The 23,499-nt window shown below is 35.1% G+C and overlaps 3 protein-coding genes across 3 annotated transcripts; all 3 read right to left on the reverse strand.

The window, feature by feature from the left end:
• Nucleotides 1–373: 373 nt before the first annotated feature.
• Nucleotides 374–4,329, reverse strand: LOC118279155 (UDP-glucosyltransferase 2). Its single transcript, XM_035598693.2, has 4 exons — nucleotides 3,470–4,329; nucleotides 2,853–3,075; nucleotides 1,200–1,419; nucleotides 374–816 (listed from the first exon to the last, which is right to left on the reverse strand). Exons 1-4 carry the CDS (start codon nucleotides 4,286–4,288, stop codon nucleotides 531–533), a joined length of 1,548 nt encoding a protein of 515 aa, XP_035454586.2. The 5' UTR covers nucleotides 4,289–4,329; the 3' UTR covers nucleotides 374–530.
• Nucleotides 4,330–9,579: 5,250 nt separating this feature from the next.
• Nucleotides 9,580–13,635, reverse strand: LOC118279154 (UDP-glycosyltransferase UGT5-like). The gene is made up of 4 exons (XM_050698494.1): nucleotides 12,772–13,635; nucleotides 12,134–12,356; nucleotides 10,569–10,788; nucleotides 9,580–10,091 (listed from the first exon to the last, which is right to left on the reverse strand). The coding sequence occupies exons 1-4, from the start codon at nucleotides 13,591–13,593 to the stop codon at nucleotides 9,806–9,808; spliced, it is 1,551 nt and encodes a 516-aa protein (XP_050554451.1). The 5' UTR covers nucleotides 13,594–13,635; the 3' UTR covers nucleotides 9,580–9,805.
• A 1,550-nt stretch (nucleotides 13,636–15,185) lies between these two features.
• Nucleotides 15,186–19,117, reverse strand: LOC118279153 (UDP-glucosyltransferase 2). Its single transcript, XM_035598691.2, has 4 exons — nucleotides 18,261–19,117; nucleotides 17,732–17,954; nucleotides 16,340–16,559; nucleotides 15,186–15,609 (listed from the first exon to the last, which is right to left on the reverse strand). The coding sequence occupies exons 1-4, from the start codon at nucleotides 19,083–19,085 to the stop codon at nucleotides 15,321–15,323; spliced, it is 1,557 nt and encodes a 518-aa protein (XP_035454584.2). The 5' UTR covers nucleotides 19,086–19,117; the 3' UTR covers nucleotides 15,186–15,320.
• Nucleotides 19,118–23,499: the final 4,382 nt, after the last annotated feature.

The following is a 23,499-nucleotide window of genomic DNA, read 5'->3' on the forward strand; positions in this document are numbered from 1 at the left end:
CAAACTCAGCGGTCATAGTCTCTTTTAAAGTCCAGACAATGAAATAGAGGATAATGTGAGAGAACCGTGCAAGTTGGTTCTGTAGTGGTGGTTTTAGAGGAAAGAACCACAACAGTATAAGCGGACCTGTTCAGAAGGCCGTACGCATGTGTCAGTTTACAATCAGCTCAGCTAACGGCTGTTGCTGAATGATCCGACGCAGAAACATTTAATGATTATTTTAAACTGACCCTATATAACGATCTTGTTCCAAAAACAATTGCTAAGGACTGGGTTTAGTAATTATTAAATGACTCTGAGTACAATGGTTAGACACAATATGTGCACGCAGGTGAAATAAAAATAGAGTGGGAGTTCAAAAACAAAATCTTAATTTATAATATCTGTTTGTATATTTTTATGTACACAATGATCACAGTTGTTTCTATACTAGTAAATAAAATATTAATACATATTTTTGTTTCATTTAAACATACACACAAATCCACCTTAAAGGGTGGTTAATAAATAACTTACTTCACTAACACCTATCAATTGTCTTTTAACTTGCTATATTTCATTTGCATCTTTACAAACTTCCATAGGTAGTGTGCTATCAATGATAGTACTATTAAGATACCAGTGATAGTACCTAATACAATTAATACTAATTCTAGTTCGAGGTACTCTGCCCACGACATGTTGGCTGCAGGTCCACGCAGATGTCTCGCGCCGCCGTGACGCAGCACGTGCTCCGTCCACCACACGGCGCGCTCTAGAGGAGGTTGAGGCTGGTCATACATCACGCTGCGAAGCTTGTGAACATTCTTTCGGTAGCTGAAATCAAGCAGAGTAATTAAATTGTGATTACTTATACTTTAGGTTTAAAAAGTGTGGAGATCTTGTTTTTTTATGGTATATCTCGGCATACGAGCAGGCGGATCACCTGATGATAAAGGTAATTGCCACCGCCCATGGACACCCGAAACATCAGAGGCGTTACAAGTGCGTTGCCGGTCTTTTAGGGGCTAGGAATTTAAGGGTAATTGGATCTCCGGTAACCTCGCACACACGAAACACAACGCAAGCACTGTTTCACGACGGATTTCTGTAAAGACGTGGTTGGCCGAGCCCATTTGTGGTGAAACATAGCTCACTTAAACGTTCTCCTGTTTGCATCGGATTTAAGTAATTTCTTTTTGCTTTTACCGTGAACTTACCTTTCATCATTAATAATAGTGTTAATAGCATTCTTGAATTCCTCTTCATTCGTTGAAAGTAGATCCAGTTGTAATCCAATTTTATGTTGGACATATTTTTCCACATTATACCATTGGTCACCCAACATTGGAAATCCTAGTAGAGGCACTCCAGCAGTTATAGCTTCATCTGTTGATTGTAGACCTCCTTGTGTTATGAATAACTTGATCTTAGAATGCCCTGCAAGGAAAGGTAGTGTTAATCAATGATGTTCAATAATAAGTTTTTTTTTAACGGATATGTCTAAGTGCTATACTCAGAGACATTTCATAATTACTTAAACTATTCATTAGCAACGATTTTGTTTCGAAAACAATTGCTAAGGGCTTTTTTGAGGGGGAATATCATCCAATGATATCTGCCGCCCTGGGTTAGGTCTGGTTAAGTAACTATTAAATTACTCTAAGTATGGCGGTAAGCTACAAAAAACATGTGTTACATGTTTTTAGTTTTGGGACAAATCTATAGTGTTTTAATTTGATTCGTTACAATCGAAAGGATATGATATGATATAAAAATATAAGCAGCCAAAACTGGGATTAGGTGCCAAATATTTCTATTTCAGCAGACGGATCACCTGATGGTAAGCGATCAGTGCCACCCGCCTCTGGTGTTGCGAGAGTCCATACTCGCAACACCAGAGGAGTCATAGGTGCGTTGACGTATTCAAATACACAGTATTCGCAAAGCAGTCAGAAAAAGATAAAGATTGGACGATATAAATAAAAAAAAAAATGGTTTAAATGACGTAATGGTGATTGATAGGAAATAAAATATTGTGCAATCGAGGTATTTTGAAGTAAAGCCAGGCAAAAGGTGACTGGCAGAAATTTTAAAAGAGTAACGAATGGAGTTTCTTGCTCGTTCTTTTCCATTCAAAGCTACTCTTTGTAACGAACACCTAGCTTCACCGACGGACAGACTGAGAGACCATTATTTATTTCTTAATATTTCAAAAGTACGCAATTAGAATAAATGAAATAATTTTGACTTTGACATGGTGTGACTGGTCATAGCAAATAGCATAATGACATTTACGTCGGATATAACCAACAAAATAAAAAAATATAAGCCCTTGGTCTGAGCTACTTTAAAATACTTTTGATAAAAACCATATCAACAGCGATGATGACAGGGTATAAAAAAATCTATTAAGTCATTTAGGCAATGAAAAAATATTAGACACGTATTTTTTGTCTTGTCATATAAGATAACAATACTTAGATAAAACTAATCAAAGTTTAGGAGTAGGGAACAAATACGTCATTTCTAAGCATAAAACGTACCTAGAAGTGACGTCAAGCGGTAATTCAAACAAATATAATTATCTCCGAAAGTATTATTGCTTTTACAAATACGTATCTAATGTTTTAAAATCGTTTACAAGTCGGATATTAAAATAAAAATTACATAATCATCTACTCTATTGAAAAAGTACATTCAAAACAATTTGTTCACTATTTGCTATCGTACTACAAAAACGCCTTGGGGATTTAAAATTAAACTTTAAATTTATTAAGCGTTTATTACCAGTGCCGATTTCTATGTGATGAATAGTTTCAATGGAATTTACCAACTTAGGTAATTCTATGGTGTGAAGAAGATGTACTCACTTAAAAGATCAGACTGCGGCAGCCATTTAGATATCCTGATGTTCTTGGAGCGTCCCGGCAGTTCGTCCTTGTCCCACTTCCATAGCACGTCGTAGGGCAGCTGAGAGAACACTTTGGCCATCAGCTGAACTCTGTCTTGTGGTAGTAGTGAAGGCTGGACGTTTGTACCAAAGCTGATGTATATCACGCCGTTCTTTGAAGAGTCTAAGTATTGTTTGAGGTCCTGTAGTAAATAAGAAATAAAAACTTTATGCTAAGGTGATAAGAAACAGTGGTGTGGTGCCTTTTGTAATTAATAGTTTTATTTTACTAGTTGCGTATTCGTTGCTCTACAACTTTTTTATTCTTTTAACATATTTTAATAAATTATAGATACTTTAATAGCAATGATTTATAATTATTATCTTAAATGTTTATTTAAAAAAAAACTATGGACGATGAATATAGAAAATAGTGCAAGAGCAATGTAAGTTGTTTAATACATCATTCATTATTTCTTCTGCAAGAACATAACCTAATGCAACTCCTTAAGGACTTTTTACCGCATCGTGCATTTATCAAATGGAAGGCAAATGAATAATTTTAATATATACTTAGTATTACAGTAATACACTTACCGCAGGTAATTCTTTCTGAGGTTTTTGATGTAACCCTCCCATATAAATAACACTAGGAGGCACCGGACGATTCCCTTCCCAAATCGGATGAGCATTCAAAAACAGCATATGAACATTATTCTTCAATTCACTCATAGTAGGTACATCAGGTCCAAACAATCGTTTTGCCATTTCATTCTCCGAATCTTCAACACCCTTCAAAATATTTTCGATCCTATAAAAGTTCCATAATTCTTCAAGCTTCTCCCATTTGCTTAAATTAACCGAACGCTTAGTTAATATCCCTGGGTAGAGCAATGGATGCCACGCTGATCCAATAGTTTCCACGTTGAAATTCATAGGACCAAACGACGACACTTGAATCACTGGTACCTTATACACATGGGAAAGCACCAACGCCGGTTTCACACAAGCCTCTACCAGTAGCAAATCAAATTTCTCCTCCTTCAAAATCTTCTGCACCGCATCCAACTTCAGTTGCATCTCAACAATATCCACTATAATAGTAAACGCCGTCGTCATTTGCTGATTTAAATCCTTTTCACCAGTCGACGTAACTTTGTAAAAAGACTGCCACATTTCATAAGAAAAATCATGAACGTCTATTTCTGTCAGATTAGCTGGAGTTCCTCCTTTCGGGAAGGCTGGATCTGGTGTGATAACAGTCACTTGGTGGCCTCTCCTAGCCAATTCTTGAGTGTAAGGTCTAAACACTACTTGATGGCTGATTGATGGTACTGGAAACATGGCCAGTATTTTAGCCGCGTCACTATACATAATTGAAACTGATAGCAAAAACAAACTGAGTGCGGTAGACATGATTACGCGCAAACGTTTCCAATTGCTATGAGATGTTAATAAGTGTGTTCCTTTATATATGTTGTTGTTTAAGTATATGTGTCTACCTTTGACCTTGTGTGTAAAACGGTGTTCACATCACACGTCATGACTAGGCGATTTCAGTCAGAATTGAATGATAAGATTGATATAACAAACAAGTTATCCTAAAATATCTTTAAAGAATAATAGGGCAGATAACATTTTTTTATTTTAATGTCCGTCTATTAGAATTGTTTTAAAACATTAGACACGTAATTTTTTTTTTTACGGAAGTAATTACGAGTACTTTTGATGATAATTATAATAATCTTAAATATCGTGTGACGTCATTTTTAGGTACGTTTTATACTTAGCAATGTCGTAGCCAACTCTGATTTGTGCTAAACTTTGATTTGTTCTATATTTTAGTATTGCTGTCTTATACGACAAAATAATTTTCACACCCCGTCATGGTTTCACACATTGAGTTGATCATTTTAAAAGCAGGTATGTACGATACAGTTTCTCATCCTCAAACAGTTCCGTACTATAGAGACTGTTAAAAATGGCATAGAAAAAAATCATTGCTTAAACCAGTGGTTGTACCATAACCTTTACTCTACTCGTCTTTTTACATGTAGTATTGCATCCAGTCAGTCAGACGAGATGGTGACCAAACGCTGACCAGTATCAGTATCTCTGTATAGAATAAAACAGTCGCATTCCGCCGTCTGTGTGCCTATATGCTTATATCTTTAAAATTACGTAACAGATTCTGGTGAGTTTTTTTGAATTGTATAGGTGATAATAACTCCGAAATTAACTCATGCCAACTTGTCAATCCGCGATCTAAAAAACGTTGTAAAACATCTACCTACCAGTTATTCACATGAGATGTTTCGTGTGGAATCGAATCAGTGACTTATACAGCATTTTTTATAAGCAATGATTCACTAAAAATATTGCATTTATGAGGTTTTTTACAGTCAAAAGTCAGTTAAGATTCTCGATTTTGTTCGCCAAATCGGGAGTTAATTCTCACTAATTGACCATGCAATAACGAATTATTATCATATTGGGAATAATAACACAATTGCAAAAAAAAACAGATTGCGAAATATTATTAACCTACTTCAAAAAAAGGAAGAGGTTCATATGTCATCGGAATGTTTATTTTTGTGTATGCTCACCGATCGAAGAGGCTGAATCGATTTAGAAATCGATTTTTTTTTTGTTTCAATGGGTAGTCACCAGGTCAGTATCTGATGATGAGAGCCTAGGTAAAGTGAGGGGAAATTTTGTAGGTTTGTAGGTGAACTATGTGATCAGCTGGGGCCCAGTAGGGCTCATGCCCGATCTGGAGCTGCGGGCAACGTAACAAGTTACCGGGATCTGGCTCAATGCAAGAGTAAGGACGGGATGGTTTTTAGTCTGTGAGAGTCTAACGCACCCTGTTGCTTCACCAAAGGCGGATGAAGTAATTTACAGGTGACAGAAAAGTAAATTTTCCCGCGCCAGTGTTGTAACGGATATTTACTTTGAACGCGCAAAAGTTATTTTGTGAATGAATCTGACTAAAATTATATTTTGAAATGTTCAGATATTGTGCTTTAAAATTAATAAAAATTCTTAGTCAGACTAGAAATAATTCATAATCAGCACACTAGTCGCACTTGTGGCTACCTGACCAACTTGCACATTCACAATAAAAGGTAAATAACTACCTCTGCTTACCCCATTGCTGAACAAAAAGCGTTTTACAACGTTATGTGTGTTCCTTTGATTAATGAGAGTGATGAGGTCAGTGTTATAATTGATGACTTTATAAATTACAAACGTGTAATGTTTAATGTCTCGTCGTTAATGATAACATTCTATCTTTTGCACTTCGCCGACCCTCTACTAATCTAATGTATGAAATTGTGTTTGTGCTTTCATTCTTTTACTGCACGCATTTTTTAATCCAATAATTACGACTGCACGCTTGGTGTGGTGGCTAGACAAAAGGCTGCCGTACAATGTGTAGTGAGCTCGATTGCCGCAAGGAGTAACTCTTTGAGTGATCCACAAGTTTGTTTCGGGTCTGGGTGTCATGTGCATGTCAAATTGTGTTTGTAAACGCACCCACGACACGGAGAAAATCCTAGTGATGATCCTAGTGTCAAGACAACTACATTCCCGATCCGCTACGGATGACCTAGCGGATTACCGGGGCTTTGACTCAAAGCAGGAGTAAACTGGGTGTCATTGGGTCATTAAATGACTTTCATCTAACGCCCAAAATTCATATTATTGACTTTTCTATGAAATTACAGATATTTATCAATGGAACATACTTATTATTTTAATTTTGGATTTCGAAACTCTTAATATTAGTACGTTATTATAAACACGCCCTATGAAATATATCCCACCCACGAGAAATAATAGTTGGCATGATTTTATGGTTGATGTATTGCCGGCCAAATTCAATTATAGAATATTTTTTGTTAGTTTTCTATCTACAATAAACTTAATAGTATAAGCCAATAATTCCCGTAGTGTGCATATCTGCCTACCCCTTCAAGGATAAAAGGTAGTTTAGTACCTACTTAGAACCTGCTTTGATGACGAAACTCATAATTGCAGCCAATGTGGCTATTAATACAATTTTTGGTATACTATGTTATTTTGTAAATTTGTATAAAAACGACGACAACATGTATATAATTACACAACAATACCATCTATACAACAGCAATTGTAGTGCTAGGGCCGGTTCACATCTGACGTAAAATACGTCGAGCGTATCATCGGTCGTACTAACGTATCATCGGTTGAGTGTGCGTCGCGTGCCGAGCGCGCCGCAAAGAGCCATCAGACCACCATAGATGGGGCCCAGTAGAGAGCCTGATCCGGAGCTGTGGACTACCTAGCGGGTTCCGGCTTCGGCTCGAAAAGCAAGAGTAGGAACGGAGTAGTTTTGAGTCAGTAAGCGTACGCTCCCTTTCGCCTCGCCCAAAGCGGGAAAAGTCATTGCATGATTTTTCCAAATAAAAACGATTGGTGGTCATTTAAAACAATTGTTAAGTACTGCCGATACCTTTTTAGACATACACCTTTATCACACTGCGGCGAGTCGCGTTCTGCGCGCGCCTCAAAGAGCCATCAGACCACCACAGATGGGGCCCAGTAGGGCTGATGCCTGATCCGGAGTTGCGGACTACCTAGCGGGTTTACCGGAGCTCCGGTTCGAAAAGCAGGAGTAGGAACGGTTTGGTTTTTAGTCAGTAAGAGTCTGACACTCCCTCTCGCCTCACCTAAGGCGAGAGAAGTCATTGGTAGATTTTCCCCCCTCAAAAAAAAAACACCTTCATCAAACGACTGTATTACTTCGTAATATCAGCGTTTTGCTGGTAAATTAACTTTTTTTCTTTATTTATTTATTACATCGTGTGTGTATCACGTGACATGTTTATTAGACTGATAATGTTATGTGTAATTATTGTTGTTTTAACAATGTAAATAAACTAGCTTTATGTACGTACTTTTATTTATATTCTTATATTTTTGCCGATATCTTTGTTTCCTGGAAAAATCAAAATTATTCTTTTTGCCTTAGAATTGATAATAATAGTCTGAGACATACTAAATTAACTGAAACCAAAATCCTAATCACGTACATTCAAATCACTTTAATGCATCTACTAGTTTACGAGTTCACAAGTGGGACTCTTCAATCATAAAGTTAGCGCAGACGCGGCGACGTAGCTTTAGAGCTTTTCTCCATGAATATACGTGAATAAACCATGATTTTTAGTTATTTATTATTCTTCTTATCTTAGAATTGATAAAATTATTCTTCATTTTGGAAACTAAAACTTAATTCCTAATCAAGAGTGACTACCCCGAAAATTTTTCATTATTCATTCATTAAAACAGTACTTTATTTTTATTTTGATAGCCCTTTGACATTAGTTACTTATAATCGAATTGAAGATGAAAATGACACATCACAATTACATATACAGTATGTTAACTAACAGATTTCCTGTTAACCCGCAATAAGCATCATACGTCCTAAAAAAATATTACCGTTCAAAAACAAAACATTTTTTTTAAATTTTAAAACATTCACCAAAAATTTTAAATCGATACGTAAAAAAACACTCTGTGCACGTGTGAAGGAAGGCAACGTTGCAATTTATTGCTTATTTTTCTATGCTGATATGTTTACTTTAATCTATTTGGTATACCTAGTGTTAGGGAGAGAATACTTGGGCTGTATAATAATATAAAAATATAATAGGTACTGGTTTCCCCTGACGCGGAGCGGGGCGGTTATATACAACGGATTACAAAACGGTATGAGAAAAATATGAGAAAAAACAAAATAATAATTTTGATGCGCGCGACGCGTACATGTGATGCTTACAGCTGCTCGAGCGAAAAGTGCGAGTCGCGATCCTCCCTCTGATGCCGTCACTTTATCAAATTCTGATGCCGTCGCCAGCCAGCAAACAAAAAGTATTTATGTTCGAGAAGTTTTTATGTTCGGTTCGGAGAAGTTTCCGAACACCTAGATTAACGAGTTTAAAGGAACGCCCTCTGTTAGTTAACGCACTGTATATGCCTCTATTTAAAATTCAAATAAAATACGAACTCATCATGAGTCTGCAAAGACCACTGACCCTTACCTTCACATTGAACTCACTCAACGAGTCAACTGATAAGACCTTAAACGTCACACGCTTATGCACAAGCGTTAGTGTGTTTTTACACCAGATATGTACTACGCAGCCGTGGACACGCTTCCACTAATCATATTCATTGGTACATATATCTCAGTACTGGTGGAAACGGATTCAGCTAAGCTATGTTTTTATAAGGTCAAAGGTCAAAAAGGTAAAAGTCTTGAAATGGACAGCTTCCCTACTATCGATAATAAGTTTATTGGAATAGGCAAATCAGAACGTCAAACACCATAAACGTATTGATCCCGTTAACGTGAAACAAATTCACACTAAACCCTCAGTAGCAATTATCGTACTGTCTGAGTGTCACTGTCAAAGGGTGTCATTTAATTATTTTTTTTAAGAAAAATGTTAGGTGCGTCGTTATCTTCTTGAAAATGTTTTTGACAGAAATAAATAATATATTTTATGTTGATATTTAAAAATTGGACTTGCATTTTAATGGTTTAACATCTACCTCTCGTTAAAACTCGAAAACGGGTGGACCGATTTGGCTGATTTTGGTCTTGAATTATTTCCCTGGAAGTCCAGGGAAAATTTGAAAGATAAGACAAAAAATAATTTTAAGACACAAATATTTTCTTTATTAAAAAAACCTACAGTAAAATTGGCACCGATAGATTTTTCATGCTCAATTATAGAAAAAGTAATATTATTATAATATTCGTACCATTTTTTTTGTCTTTATAATCATAATAAGTAACAATGTATTTTCACTCATTTCTCACGTCCTTTGTACATTGAAATGTGACTAAGTGCTAAAGTACTTAAAAAAAAAAAACAATTAATTCTTCTTAACTTTCTTTTGCTCTGCACTTGGACTTATACACCTCCATAATGTACATAGAAGGAATGATAATACTACAACAATGCTTATAACTATTCCTAACAGAACAAACACTAATTCTAGTTCGAGGTACTCTGCCCACGACATGTTGGCTGCAGGTCCACGCAGATGTCTCGCGCCGCCGTGACGCAGCACGTGCTCCGTCCACCACACGGCGCGCTCTAGAGGAGGCTGAGGCTGGTCGTGCATTACATTGCGTAGCTTCTCTATGTTCTGACGATAACTGAAAATTAAAAGAGAATTTTCATAAATAAATAGGAATAAACAAATTGACTGTACTATCAGATTTTTTATAGTATAAGCCGGTAAACGAGCACATGGATTACCTGATGGTAAGCAATCGTTGTCGCCTATGGACACTCAAAACACCAGAGGCATTACAAGTGCGTTTCTGGCCTTCAGGGGATTAGGAATCTAAGGGTTGTTGGGGAATCGCGGATTGTGAAGGGAAGTAATCAGCAAGCTTCCCTACTATCGATACATCGCTTACTCGAGCTCCGTATCTTCCTCACACAGCTACATAGCTTAGTATCGGTGGGAAAGGTCACATAGTTTCACAGCTTAGCTATTACATCATCGTAGCATAGCTACATAGTACATCTGTGGTGGAAAAGCAGCCATACACGATACTTTCACATGACAGATAAAAATCTAAGTCTCATTTAAATCAACATTGCTATGTCATATTTCTTTTACATACCTTTTATTACTAAGAACAGTATTAATAGCCTTCTTGAAATTTGTCTCAGTCAATGTAGGAAAATCAACCTTAACACCAATTCCATGGTGTTCATATTTCTCTGTGTTGTACCATTGATCTCCTATGAGTGGAACTCCTACTAGAGGCACTCCCGCAGTTATAGCCTCGTCTGTTGATTGTAGACCTCCTTGTGTTATGAAGAGCTTGATTTTTGGATGCCCTGGAATTGACTTACAATTTTATTAAAAAAACTTACAAAATAAATAACTACCTACGTTAATATTAAAACCAGGAAAACCCAAAAATAATTTTATGATACATTTAATATAAGTCACTACAGACAAATTATCGAGAATTTACGATTCTCGGCCGATTAGTAACCTAGCGGATCATTTCAAACTGAAACTTAATACAACTTGGTTATAAACTCCTTCGGGCATTATCGTATAAAAGTTTAATTCGATTGATATTATCATACCATAAACTGTTAATGAACTAAGTCTAACTGAACGGAACGTCGACATAGAATTATCAAACTGTACAGTTTGAAAATTATTTATTTTTGAATCTGGAACATTCTACAATTCAAAATAAAACTTTATAACTATGAAACATATTGATGTATTAATTACAATACTAAATAGACGAATAAAAGGCACTGAAAATAGCAAAAAAGTTTAATTTTTAATTTTTGGATGTTTAAAAGTTAAATTAAACAACCAAAAATTACGTCTACCTACACAAAAACTTATTATAAATATTTGAACAAGAGCAAAATAACAAAATTCATTCAACACACAAAATATCGTTGTTTATTTAATTAAACATGTACACATTTAGTTTCAAAACTTTGGTTGATTATTATAATTAATTTGATACATACGAAAATAATCCCAAAGTTCTAACAATATATTTAGATTTTTAGACTATTTTTGTGTGAGCTATAATTACTTACATATCATATTATCAGACTGTGGCAACCTCTGAAGGACTGACTGACAAACTGACGGTTTTAATTTTTTGTTTGACGTTCAAAGTGCCTTCGTGATGGCTTAGTGTAAGTTTGTTTAAAGTTTAACGAGATCAACACGTAACCAAGTTCCGTGCTCTAATTAACCTGATCCATTAAACCAACCAATTAGAGGGCTAAACGCGGTTTCGATCTCATTAAACATAGAGCAAACTAGTACTAAGCTGTCTAGTCTAATTAATATAGAGAAATAATAAGTCGTGCCACAAAACTTTTGTTTGGCCACATTATGGAGCTTCTAATTGGATAACTAAGCCACGGAAAAATAATATAGCTTCTAAAAAACTAATTCGTATTCTTTACATCGCCAACTAAATAATCCAAAAAAGGCACCAAATGAAGTTCACCTATTATTATAACTTAGCCCCACCTTTTGGCACCTAATTTATTAACTCGGCACAGATTTTACAACTCATCACCAACTTTTGCACCGAAATGACCAATGTCGCTTGTAAAAAACATTAAATTTAGATTAATAAATTTAATGATTTTGATTTCGAATGTTGTCATGTATTTAAATGAAGATATTACTTACTGAGCATATCAGACTGTGGCAGCCATTTAGATATCCTGATGTTCTTAGAGCGTCCCGGCAGTTCGTCCTTGTCCCACTTCCATAGCACGTCGTAGGGCAGCTGAGAGAACACTTTGACTATTATTCGGATCTTGTCCTGTGGTAGAAGTGAAGGCTGGACATTTGTGCCAAAGCTGATGTATATCACGCCATTCTTTGAAGAGTCTAAGTATGTTTTGAGGTCCTGTAAAAGAAATTAATTCACATTTAAATAGGGTTAATATTTTCTGGGAATACTAAGAATGTTTAAGTGCGATGTTTTTCCGGTAACTGTAAATAAAAACACGGATTAGAAAGATGTAAAATTACCAGTAAATTTGAAGTGTGGGAAAGCCATGCTTCGGTACGAATGGGCCAGCTCGACCGGAGTCAGTACAAGGCTTTACTTAAATTCCTGAAACAACGCTTCCATTGTGTTTCGTTGTATGAGTGAGGCCGGCATTACTTTTCCAACCTGTCCCAACTTAAATTCCTCTCAAAAGAGCGGGAACGCACTTTCGAGTGTCTATGGGCGGTGGCGATTGCTTACCATCAGGTGATCCGTCTGCTCGTTTACCGGCGTATACCATAAATAAATAAAAAATATATATTAGGCTTACCGTAGGTAGTTCTTTCACTGGCTTCTGATGCAGTCCTCCCATATAAATAATACTAGGAGGCACTGGACGATTCCCTTCCCAAAGAGGATGAATATTCAAGAACAACATATGAACATTTTCTTTTAATTCACTTATAGTCTTCGTATCACGTCCAAACAATCTTTTGCCCATCTCATTTTCTGCTTCTTCCACTTCTCCTATAGCCTTTTCAATTCTATAAATATTATAGAGTTCCAACAATTTCTCCCACGTTGTCATATTGTATAGACGTTGTCGCATATGATTGGGATACAAGAACAAGTGCATAGCAGATCCCATCGTTTCCAAATTGAAGTTCATAGGACCAAAGGAGGATACTTGAATCACTGGAGCATCGACTACTTGAGATAGAACTAAGGCTGGTCTTATACAAGCTTCGGTCATCAGCAAATCAAACCTCTTGTTTTCTTTCAACATTTTCTGTACCTCATCTACCTTCAATTGTTTCTCGACTAGGTCTACCATTGTATTGTAGACAAGGCTCATTTGAAAGACCAAGTCCGGTTCTCCAGTTGAAGTCTTTTCATATAAGGCATTCCATACGCCATAGGATAGATCATGAACGTCAATTTCTTTCAAGTTTCTTGGTGATTCTCCCTTTGGGAAGGCAGGGTCTGGTGTGATGACAATGACTTCATGGCCTCGCTTTGCAAGTTCTTGAGTTAACGGTCGGAATACTACTTGATGACTGATGGACGGAACGGGGAAGAAAGCCAGTATTCTTGCTGCGTCATTGTTTGCGATTGATAACGTTAGTAAAAACAACACGGTAGGGAGGAACATTATCGAACGCACGCCGATACAGTTATGAGGAAACGAAATGATTGCAGTATCATTTATATCAGTTTATTTTTAAGACAAGACTAGCTATCGACGGTGAGTTTGTGATTTTTTTTTCTTACACGAATTACGTAGCCGTTGTTATTTTGAGCGTGCCCGTATTTCGCACATAAACTATCGACAAGACACAAACGTTGTTTTTTTAGCTGCAAAGTGTAAACTTTTGACATAGTAAATCTATTCTTGTAGTTCTAAATACATTAGTTTGTTATCGAACAATGATCGATTCTATACTACACTTATCTAAACAATTCGTACAAATAATGTAAGTTAAGAAGTCCAGTCGTTCATGACTGTGTTTTTCTTAACCGCACATTAAAGCCGCTAGCAAAAATAAATAAATCACTCTCTTATTATTTATTATGGTGTGATTATCAATGTGTAAAAATAAATATCAGATTAATATTGATGTTGCTATGACGGAAATCAATGTTTCCATGATAAATGAATGATAACAACGCAATCTATAATATGATAGTTACTGACTACGTCAGTCCATAATAGCAGTCTCGAAACTATCTAGGGTGGAGGATAATTTATATTGTATTTTAAACACAGAAAATAGTTCAAAATTGGACACATATTTTGGTAATGATTTTTGGAAATTTTGACTAATAATAAGTGATAAAATGGTGATTGCTTGTAAAGGACTTGTATAATTTTTATTTTAAAATATTCAAGAAAAGCAAAGGTAACAATTAGCAGTCTGGTGGTTCTTGCGCACGAAAGTTGAATCGTTGAAAAAAGTTATAAATCAGCATTATAGTGAATTGACTTTGAATTAATTAATAAATAACATAAATAATCAACTTCAACGCGAGCAAAGCCGCGGGCAAAATCTATTTTTAAATAATTTTATCTATGCGGAAGAGACTTCTGTTGATACGCATAATTATAACTTTGCTGTGCATTCTATAAAAACATAACAAACATTATATTTACTTACGTAAACTGTCAGATAAGTATTCGTTTATAAACATGGATTTAATTAATACTGATTCTCGACCCGTATTTTGTTATCGACCAAAAAGAAACCCAATTTTGTGATAAAATCCAGTATAAACAACGTGAAGTCAAAGTTTACTGCATAAATAATACAACGGTTAGTCATAATAAATCGATTTATTGGTATAATTAAATACTTAATGAACAGATAATTTTAATTATGTAGATTAAAATAGCTTTTCCTCCAGAATTATTGTGCTATGCTACGTTACTGTGGATGCGTTTGGCTTCCACCAATCATATTCATTGGTACATATAGCTTAGCACTGGTGGAAACGGACTCAGTTAAGCTATGTTTTTTATATAGAAAGATGCGTGCTATGGATGGCTTCCCTACTATCGATACATCGCATACTCGAGCTGTGCATCTTTCTCACAATCTTCTTTCTACATTGCTTAATAGTCAGCACCCGAAGAGTCGAATCTATGGTATCCATTTTTCATTTAGTATCCAATTTTGCCGGCAATGGCCCAAATTAAAAAAAAATGATATAGATAACAAAAGAGTTTCATTAAAAAAATAACAAAAGCATTAAATTCACTGTTTTATTTTATCACAGCCCATATTGTTCTCATTTGTAGCAATCGGTATTAAATTAAATTAAAATAACAGTAACAAAAATATCACATTTTGATAATAACTCTTTAGTATACAAGTTAATTTCCTAATTCTTCTTTAACTTTTTACTTGCGCTTATAGTATTGCCGAAAAACTTCCATATACTGTACATTAGGTAGAATAATACTAGAGAAATGCCAAGAACTATTGCTAATACAGTAAATACTAATTCTAGTTCGAGGTACTCTGCCCACGACATGTTGGCTGCAGGTCCACGCAGATGTCTCGCGCCGCCGTGACGCAGCACGTGCTCCGTCCACCACACGGCGCGCTCTAGAGGAGGCTGAGGCTGGTCGTACATCACGCTGCGTAGTTTTTTAATATTCTGACGGAAACTGGAATTAAAATAAGTGTGATTACTTCAATACGTTAACTATTAAAAGTAAATCGAAATAACATTTGTTAGTGAAGGTAAATTGTCAGAACAGCTCTATCAATATCAGGCCAATTTTAAAGTTGAAACACAAAGTGATATCGTAAGAAAACCAAGAAAAGTAAAACTTTGTTTCTTCTTGTAAATAACTCATATCTGGTATATAAATTACATTTAAGTCAATGACCGCCTAATGTATAAAGGTAAATTATTATCGTTAGTAAATTACCAATCATTTATTAACGTATTAGTAATTGATTTGCCGTAATGATTGATAATGATTATGAGACCAATAACTGGACACATGTCTATTTAGTCTCATCATGCTGTATTTTGAAACAAGTGTTCAATTTTTTTTATGGTAAATGCCGTAAACGATCAGACAGATCACCTGATGGTAAGCAGTCGCCGCCGCTCGTGGACACTTGAAACACCAGAGGCGTTACAAGTGCGTTTCCGACCTTACAGTTACGATAGGGGTAGGTATAGGGGTTCCGATTAAAGAGTTTTTGGGAATTAGGGATCGGAGTTGAATCGGGGATGGAGAAGATTGGGAAGGAGTGTAATTGGGTCTCCGATAACCTCACTCACACAACGTAATACAACGCAAGCGTTGTTTCATGTCGGTTGTCTGTTTGATTAAATATAAGTACACTGAGAAGTTTGAATTCAAAATATCATAAAACACTCACCTATCATTATTTACAATAGTCAATATAGCATTCTTAAAGTCATCTTCGGTCATAGTAAGTAGATCCAGTTGTAATCCAATTCGATGATGGACATATTTTTCCACATTATACCATTGGTCACCCAACATAGGAACACCAATCAAAGGTACTCCCGCAGTTATAGCTTCATCAGCTGATTGTAGACCTCCTTGTGTTATGAATACTTTGATCTTTGGATGCCCTGGAAATTAAAATTCATAGCTTGTTTTATGCCTGAGTGAATAAGTTGCTTATGGGTAAGCGAAATTGTAGGCCTGGATAAAAGGTGTGACGTTGCCATTATATATTTTATAAATAGTTGAGATACAAAGACTGACGATTTAAGGTAAGCGTCAACAGGCCCGAATCTTATGCATCGCACGTATCGTATGCATTTCGTGTGACGTCATCAGCACGCATGTAGGCATTGCTGTTGCGGTGCGTGCGATGCGCATCAGTGGACGCAGTTGTATGAGCTTCTATACAAGACAAACTAAAATCCGTTGCATGTGATGCGTACGATGCGGGTCTGTGGACACGTGCCTATAATGTATTCAGTCATATCAGTCTAAACAGTTTAGCTGTTACTAACTGTCATTGAAGTGAAAATAACGTAGTGAGCTAACTAGGAAATGTTATCTTTTCTTATATCTTGGGTCATACATACATGGGCCTTGAACTTAGCACTAGTTATAAGCGTCTCGCAGCCGGAATCGTCGCATTACTATAACATGACCCTGAGTAGCGAGTTTACGTTTAAAGTTATCGAAACGAGAGCGCGTTTGGCGCTCTGATTGGTCGGCTCGAATAAACCAATTAATCAGAGAGCCGAATGCACTCTTTGATAACTTTAAACGTAGGTAAAGCAAACTCATATAGAAGGTCACTGAAGGTCATAGTATTGTCGGATGCAATTTTAAAGTAGTGCTATGAATTTTTGATATACCAAACAATTAGTAGAAGCAGCTGGTTTGAAATAGCGAAGGATCATTGTTTTAATGAGACATGAGGTTTTGAATTCTGTCATTGAATATGGACATAAATACAGATATCGCTTTTTTTGAGAAGAGAAGTCATTCCCACCTTTGGTGAGGCGAGAGAAAGTGTCACAATATTTTTTTTTAAGAAGAGAATATACTTCAATTTCGTCTCCCGCCTTGGGCGAGACGAGAGGGAGTATCAGACTCTTACCGACTAAAAACTACACGGTTCCTACTTCTGCTTTTCGAGCTGAAGCCCCGGTAAACCCGCTAGGTAGTCCGCAGCTCTGGGTATCAGCTATTACTGTCTAAAAACCACCCCTTTCCTCTTCCTGCTTTGAGCCGGAGCCCTGGTAACTCGTCACATTGTCCTTTAAATAGAGATATTACTTACGGAGCAAATCAGACTGCGGCAGCCATTTAGATATCCTGATGTTCTTGGAGCGTCCTGGCAGTTCGTCCTTGTCCCACTTCCATAGTACATCGTAGGGCAGCTGAGAGAACACTTTGGCCATCAGCTGAACTCTGTCTTGTGGTAGTAAAGAAGGCTGGACGTTTGTACCAAAGCTGATATATATCACGCCGTTCTTTGAAGAGTCCAGGTATTCCTTCAGATCCTATAATGTTTGATGACAGATATTTAGAAGAATTTTAACAAGGTAATGTCCTCTATCAGGGTTTGATTAAGTTTTTTTATTACATTTTTATTCTTGTATATAAATCAATCTTTATATTATTATGAAGTAATTATGATGATAAAATATACCTATAATTATAATTGTAGGAACTGGTTTTTCCTGTGGAAACAGTATTTATTGTACGATGCTCGTAAAATAGATTTATTTTATTCTATAGCACTAAGAAAAATTAGCATTACACGAATAAAAACTGTGTAAAAAAATATATATAAATATTTATCTTACCTTCGGCAATTCCTTCTGAGGATTTTGATGCAAACCGCCCATATAAACAACACTGGGAGGCACTGGGCGATTGTTATCCCAAAGAGGATAAGTATTCAACAACATTAAATCAACATTATTCTTCAATTCACTGATGGTCGGAACATTTGGTCCGAACATTTTTTTAGCCATAACATTCTCCGCATCTTCCACTTCTTGCATAACTCTATTTAATCTATAATAGGTATAGAACTCACGAATCTTCTCCCATACAGTCAAATTATATGAACGATGACTCAAAACGTCTGGGTATAGGAACGGATGCCACGCTGATCCTATAGTGGCCACATTATAATCAATAGTTCCGAGAGAAGACACTTGAATTACGGGCGCTTTTACAACATGCGACAGCAGCAAAGCCGGTCTCACACACGCTTCTAACAAAAGCAGATCAAATTTCTCTTCTTTCAACATCTTCTGTACTTTATCCACTTTTAGTTGCATCTCCACTATGTTCACTAGCATGTGATAGGCATTACGTATCTGTCCGACCAAGTCCCTTTCTCCTGTTGAAGTAAGTTTGTATAAATTCCTCCACTGTTCATACGAAAAGTCGTGAACATCGATTTCTGTGAGATTAGCAGGTCCATCGCCTTTAGGAAAGGCTACATCTGTTGTGATGACTGTAACTTCATGGCCTCGTTTAGCTAATTCTTCTGTTAAGTGCCTGAAGATCACTTGGTGGCTGATCGATGGTAGAGGAAAAAATCCGAGGATTTTTGCTGCATCGTTGCTTCTTAGGGCTAAGGTGAATGTCAACAAAACTAGTACTACTGCTGATGTCATTATCGTTCCGACGATCCGACTTGTTATGATAATTTAATGAATGCGTTTCCTTATATATCTAACAGTTTTTATTGAACCAGTTTTAATCGCGGCTTTGTCCGTGTCATTATTGGAATTTGTGATTTACTTTTTTTTCCTCTAAGCATCGTTTAGCTAAGTTGTTACTAATAACCTGTTACGTTATGAATTTAATTGAATTTTAATGTGTTATGTCATTTGTTTTCTAGGTCATGGTTTATTTGTTATGGTATTTTATAGATATTATTAGATTTATTAGAATTAGTTGAGGAGACTCAAACAATTTTTTTTTTCACCCATGATTTTTTTCATTTTCAATAACAGTCTATAATTATTATCTTTAAAAATAATCCTTTAAAAAAAACTAACTGTAATTTTAAAGGTAATTCATTTGCATTTCATATAACAAACATATCAGCAAATTCATCAAGAAATTAAAATTAAAAAATGTGTGTATAATAATATTATAGCTACAGTATACCTAGCAGGTTTACTGGGGCTCCAGCTCGAAAAGCAGGAGTAAGAACTAGGGTGGTTTTAGTCAGTAAGACTCTGACACTGACCAAGGTGAGAGAAGTCATCGGATGACTTTCCTCATGTATAAAAAATGTATAATTTTATACACTTTAAGACATAAAGATTATTGTTTATATTTGCTTAAATTATGACGTACAACCAGACATTATAATCGGACGGATATGTAAAGACTATACTTACACCGTGACGCCAGCTGTTATCAGTACACTATCTACTATTCAAATTATGAAGAGCTTTTTTTTTTAAATAATTACCTACATTATTTTATTTCGTATCTATTCTATTCTATAAATTTTAATTTAATTGGAATTTACACTACACACTAGCACTAAAAAAAAAACAAGTAATTGTTATTTAAGAGACGATTGTTACGATAGTTACACCGGCAAATTTACATATAAAATGTAATACCTATGTCAACCGTTGTCGTCAGTCGTTGGCTGACATTGAATAGAAAAGAAATAAAATTATACATAGATAACTAATTTATTTAAATGTACGAAGCATTGACGTAACATGAACTTAAATATATAGACTAACTAAAAATAAAAACTAAGACTAAAATATTTTCCACTTAAACATTTTGAATCGTACATAATATAAGTCAAATGAAAATTTTGTTATTCTATTAAATGTTTTGTTTTATTTTATTTTTACATTGTATTTATATTTCGTTATAACATCGCCTTGGAATATTCTGTAATGATATTGTAATTGTGTTTTAATAAATAAAATAAATAAATAACGAACATACAAAACGGAAAATAATAAAACAAAAGGAGTGTGTGAACATTTTCGAACACTCATTTCCATCTTTAAATTAAACCACCTTACATTAAAAAAAAAAACACAATATGTCATAATATTGTGTAATAGAAGTGGGTAAGTATATTTAGTATCATATTCAATTTGCACTTAAACCATGACGAATTTGTTTACATTTAAAGTACCTACTATTTAAGTGTTAATTTTGTTCATACATACGAAACATGGTCATGGATACTATTTCCGTTCCTTATAAGGAAAATAACTATCTTTGACTGCACAGCTGATGTGCAGCGCAACGCATAACGGGTAGATACCCGCACGGAGCAACTTTGTGTGATCCACAAACTGTTGATCAAGAACTGGGTGTAATGTGAGTGTGAACTTGTATTATTGTAAAAGCACCACGACACAGGCGACAATCCTAGTGTGGGCTAACTTTTTTTTAAATATATTTCTACTGCTATAGTGTGATCACCTCGCCTAGTCGGAGGATCATCCTTTTCTTAGGGAACTTTACTCTCTGTTCCCTAAATCTCTATAAAGCACCATTCCCTACATCCTAGTTCTCTTAGAATTTGACTTGTAAAACAGTCACATTGTAACCTATTGGTAAAAATAAATATCATTATCATATTGCCAAATTCACTTTGTCGTGTTCCGCACTCGCCTCAAAGAGTCATCAGACTAAAAGCCATTTTCCAAAATATAAAATCGAGGAAAAATCTCAATATTTAGGTAACAAAGTCAAGATCTTATACTAGTATACACTGTTTGATATTACACAATATTGTTAAATAAGTACTTATCTTTTTAAAAACTGTCTGACTACTATTACTTTCTGATAAGATAACAAAATGGACGTAAGCATGACTCTCCACATTATCTTTTAATATCATACCTAAACTTTCGAATCTGATCTCTCAAGAAAAATTGACTATTTTTAATAGATTTTCAATCTAAGTACTAAAGAAATACAGTTGATAATCTTTCAACACAGTCTTCTTGCCTATAGTTCTAGTATAACTTTCATGAGACATACTGAATTAATTATTATGGTTATCGGTTTACTCACGTTTTTTTTTCGTTTTCTTTATTTATTATTTACACAAAAGAATAATACAATAAAAATAACAAATAGCAACCAAAAAACCACTAAAGATTTAGAGTTACCGTGGTATGGAATCTGTCTTAAATGTTGTAATAATATGGAGGTAGGTACAATAATCATGCTTAAATAGTAGTCAGGTAATATTCCTTAAGTTTACATTTGATATTTTTAGGTGTGAGACATTTTTTTACTTCTGACTTCTTTACACGTAAATGCTGCTCATGAATATGAGCCTCTGGCATGGCTTGAAACTAGTAGAGTTAAACATAATAATTAATTTAGTCTTCTTCCCTCTTCCTAAGTAAAAATTTAGTTTCTTCCTTCTTAGGTAGAAGAGATTTTCAAAAATTATTTCTACTTAGGTAGAAGATTTTCAGAAATAAAATAAACCGCCTCTGTTGTATATTCTACTAACTAGCTTCCGCCCGCGACTCCGTCCGCGCGGATGTCGGTCTTCGCGTGGAAGTTTTATTTCTCCATTTTGAGTAACTCTGACAATGACATCTTATAAATATCTATTGGACCCAAATACGGCGAGGCCCATAATAATTAAGGAGTCTTCCCTCTATTGAGCTACTGCTGTTGAGCAGAATAAAACTGAATATAAATAAAGTTTTTTTTTCTACGTATTTTTCCAGGATAAAAAGTAACCTATTTTATGCCCAGGATAATAAGATATAATTATACCAAGTTTCATCGAAATCGAACCGTTAGTTTTCACGTGATGCCTGAACATATATAGACATACAGATAAAAAAAAAATCACACATTTGGGTTTGGTATCGATCCAGTAACACCACCTGCTATTTATTTTTTCAATATTTTCAGAATTGATCCTTCTACAGATTTATTATATGTATAGATATTATAATTGCACAATCTGAACATGCTTAAACAAAATGCGGTTTTTATGTTGGTTAATTGTTTATTGTCTTGATAATATACCTACATTAATGGTTTTTTTTTGCTGTTTCAGTAGTTAAGTACCTAGTACCTACTTATTGTTATAACAACAGGACCTATAAAAACTTGAGACATTTGTAATATTATATATTTTGTAAATAAAATAATACAAACTTGGTGTCAACGTAATCATTATAATATCTTTTTCCTCCTCACACACTCACAGTCAAAGCTGAAGTATTTATTTTAATAAAATTAATATTAATTAACTAAGAACTTATAATTAAGAAACGTGAAAAATGTCGCGGTCGCCCGAAGGTTTAAGACTAGTGATGGTTCGAAACCTACCGACAGCGAGTACTAATGCACCCACACGTAATATACAATATCCGCATCCCCAATTTTCCCAATCCCCAACACAAACAACCCTTAAATTCTTAACCCCAAAAGGCCGGCAACGCGTGTCACGCCTCTATTGTTTCAAGTGTCCATGAGCGGCGGCAATTGCTTACCATCAGGTAATCCGTCTACTCGTTTACCGGCTTATACCATAAAAAAAGAAAAATATATCAGAGTAAATCAAAACTTCGCACTTCACTAATGAAACTGTTCAAATTATAGTAACCCATAATATTTTACTCAGTTCAAAGTAGTGAACTATGAAAACTTTAGTTTTACAGTCACAAAAAGACTTACTTTGTAATACTAGCTACTTTGTGTCCAGTACAGTTTGGCTAAGTAGTAAGGAAAGTGCCAGGCCCCAAATTTTATGTACAAGAAAAGCAAAATTATAATGAAAAGTTTTCAGAAACCCTTGGTTATTTAATTAGCTTATTCTGATAAGGTTGCGGATAAAAAATAGAAAATAAAAAGAACTTAAAAAACCCAAGGCCTATTTATAAATATTTATCGCGACATATCTGCGTTTCTAAAATAGTACTATTGACAAGGAACACAACAAGTACAATAAAAATAAAGATTTTTATTAATGTATTTGTACGGATTTTAATATGAATTTGGTATAAATACATACTATTAGTTAATTTATTTATTTTTATAATATATATTATAATGAATGCA

Source organism: Spodoptera frugiperda, chromosome 14 (genome assembly GCF_023101765.2).
Source record: "Spodoptera frugiperda isolate SF20-4 chromosome 14, AGI-APGP_CSIRO_Sfru_2.0, whole genome shotgun sequence".
In the NCBI taxonomy this organism is placed as follows: Eukaryota; Metazoa; Arthropoda; class Insecta; order Lepidoptera; family Noctuidae; genus Spodoptera; species Spodoptera frugiperda.

Coding starts and splice junctions, on each gene's coding strand:
- LOC118279155 (XM_035598693.2), bottom strand. CDS start 4,288: ATGTCTACCGCACTCAGTTTGTTTTTGCTATCAGTTTCAATTATGTAT. Junction 1,420..2,852: donor GCCGCAGTCTGATCTTTTAA/GTGAGTACATCT, acceptor CTTTCCTTGCAG/GGCATTCTAAGATCAAGTTA. Junction 817..1,199: donor ACTATTATTAATGATGAAAG/GTAAGTTCACGG, acceptor GCTTGATTTCAG/CTACCGAAAGAATGTTCACA.
- LOC118279154 (XM_050698494.1), bottom strand. CDS start 13,593: ATGTTCCTCCCTACCGTGTTGTTTTTACTAACGTTATCAATCGCAAAC. Junction 12,357..12,771: donor CAGTGAAAGAACTACCTACG/GTAAGCCTAATA, acceptor TTTCTTTTACAG/GACCTCAAAACATACTTAGA. Junction 10,789..12,133: donor GCCACAGTCTGATATGCTCA/GTAAGTAATATC, acceptor AGTCAATTCCAG/GGCATCCAAAAATCAAGCTC.
- LOC118279153 (XM_035598691.2), bottom strand. CDS start 19,085: ATGACATCAGCAGTAGTACTAGTTTTGTTGACATTCACCTTAGCCCTA. Junction 16,560..17,731: donor GCCGCAGTCTGATTTGCTCC/GTAAGTAATATC, acceptor TTTAATTTCCAG/GGCATCCAAAGATCAAAGTA. Junction 15,610..16,339: donor ACTATTGTAAATAATGATAG/GTGAGTGTTTTA, acceptor TTTTAATTCCAG/TTTCCGTCAGAATATTAAAA.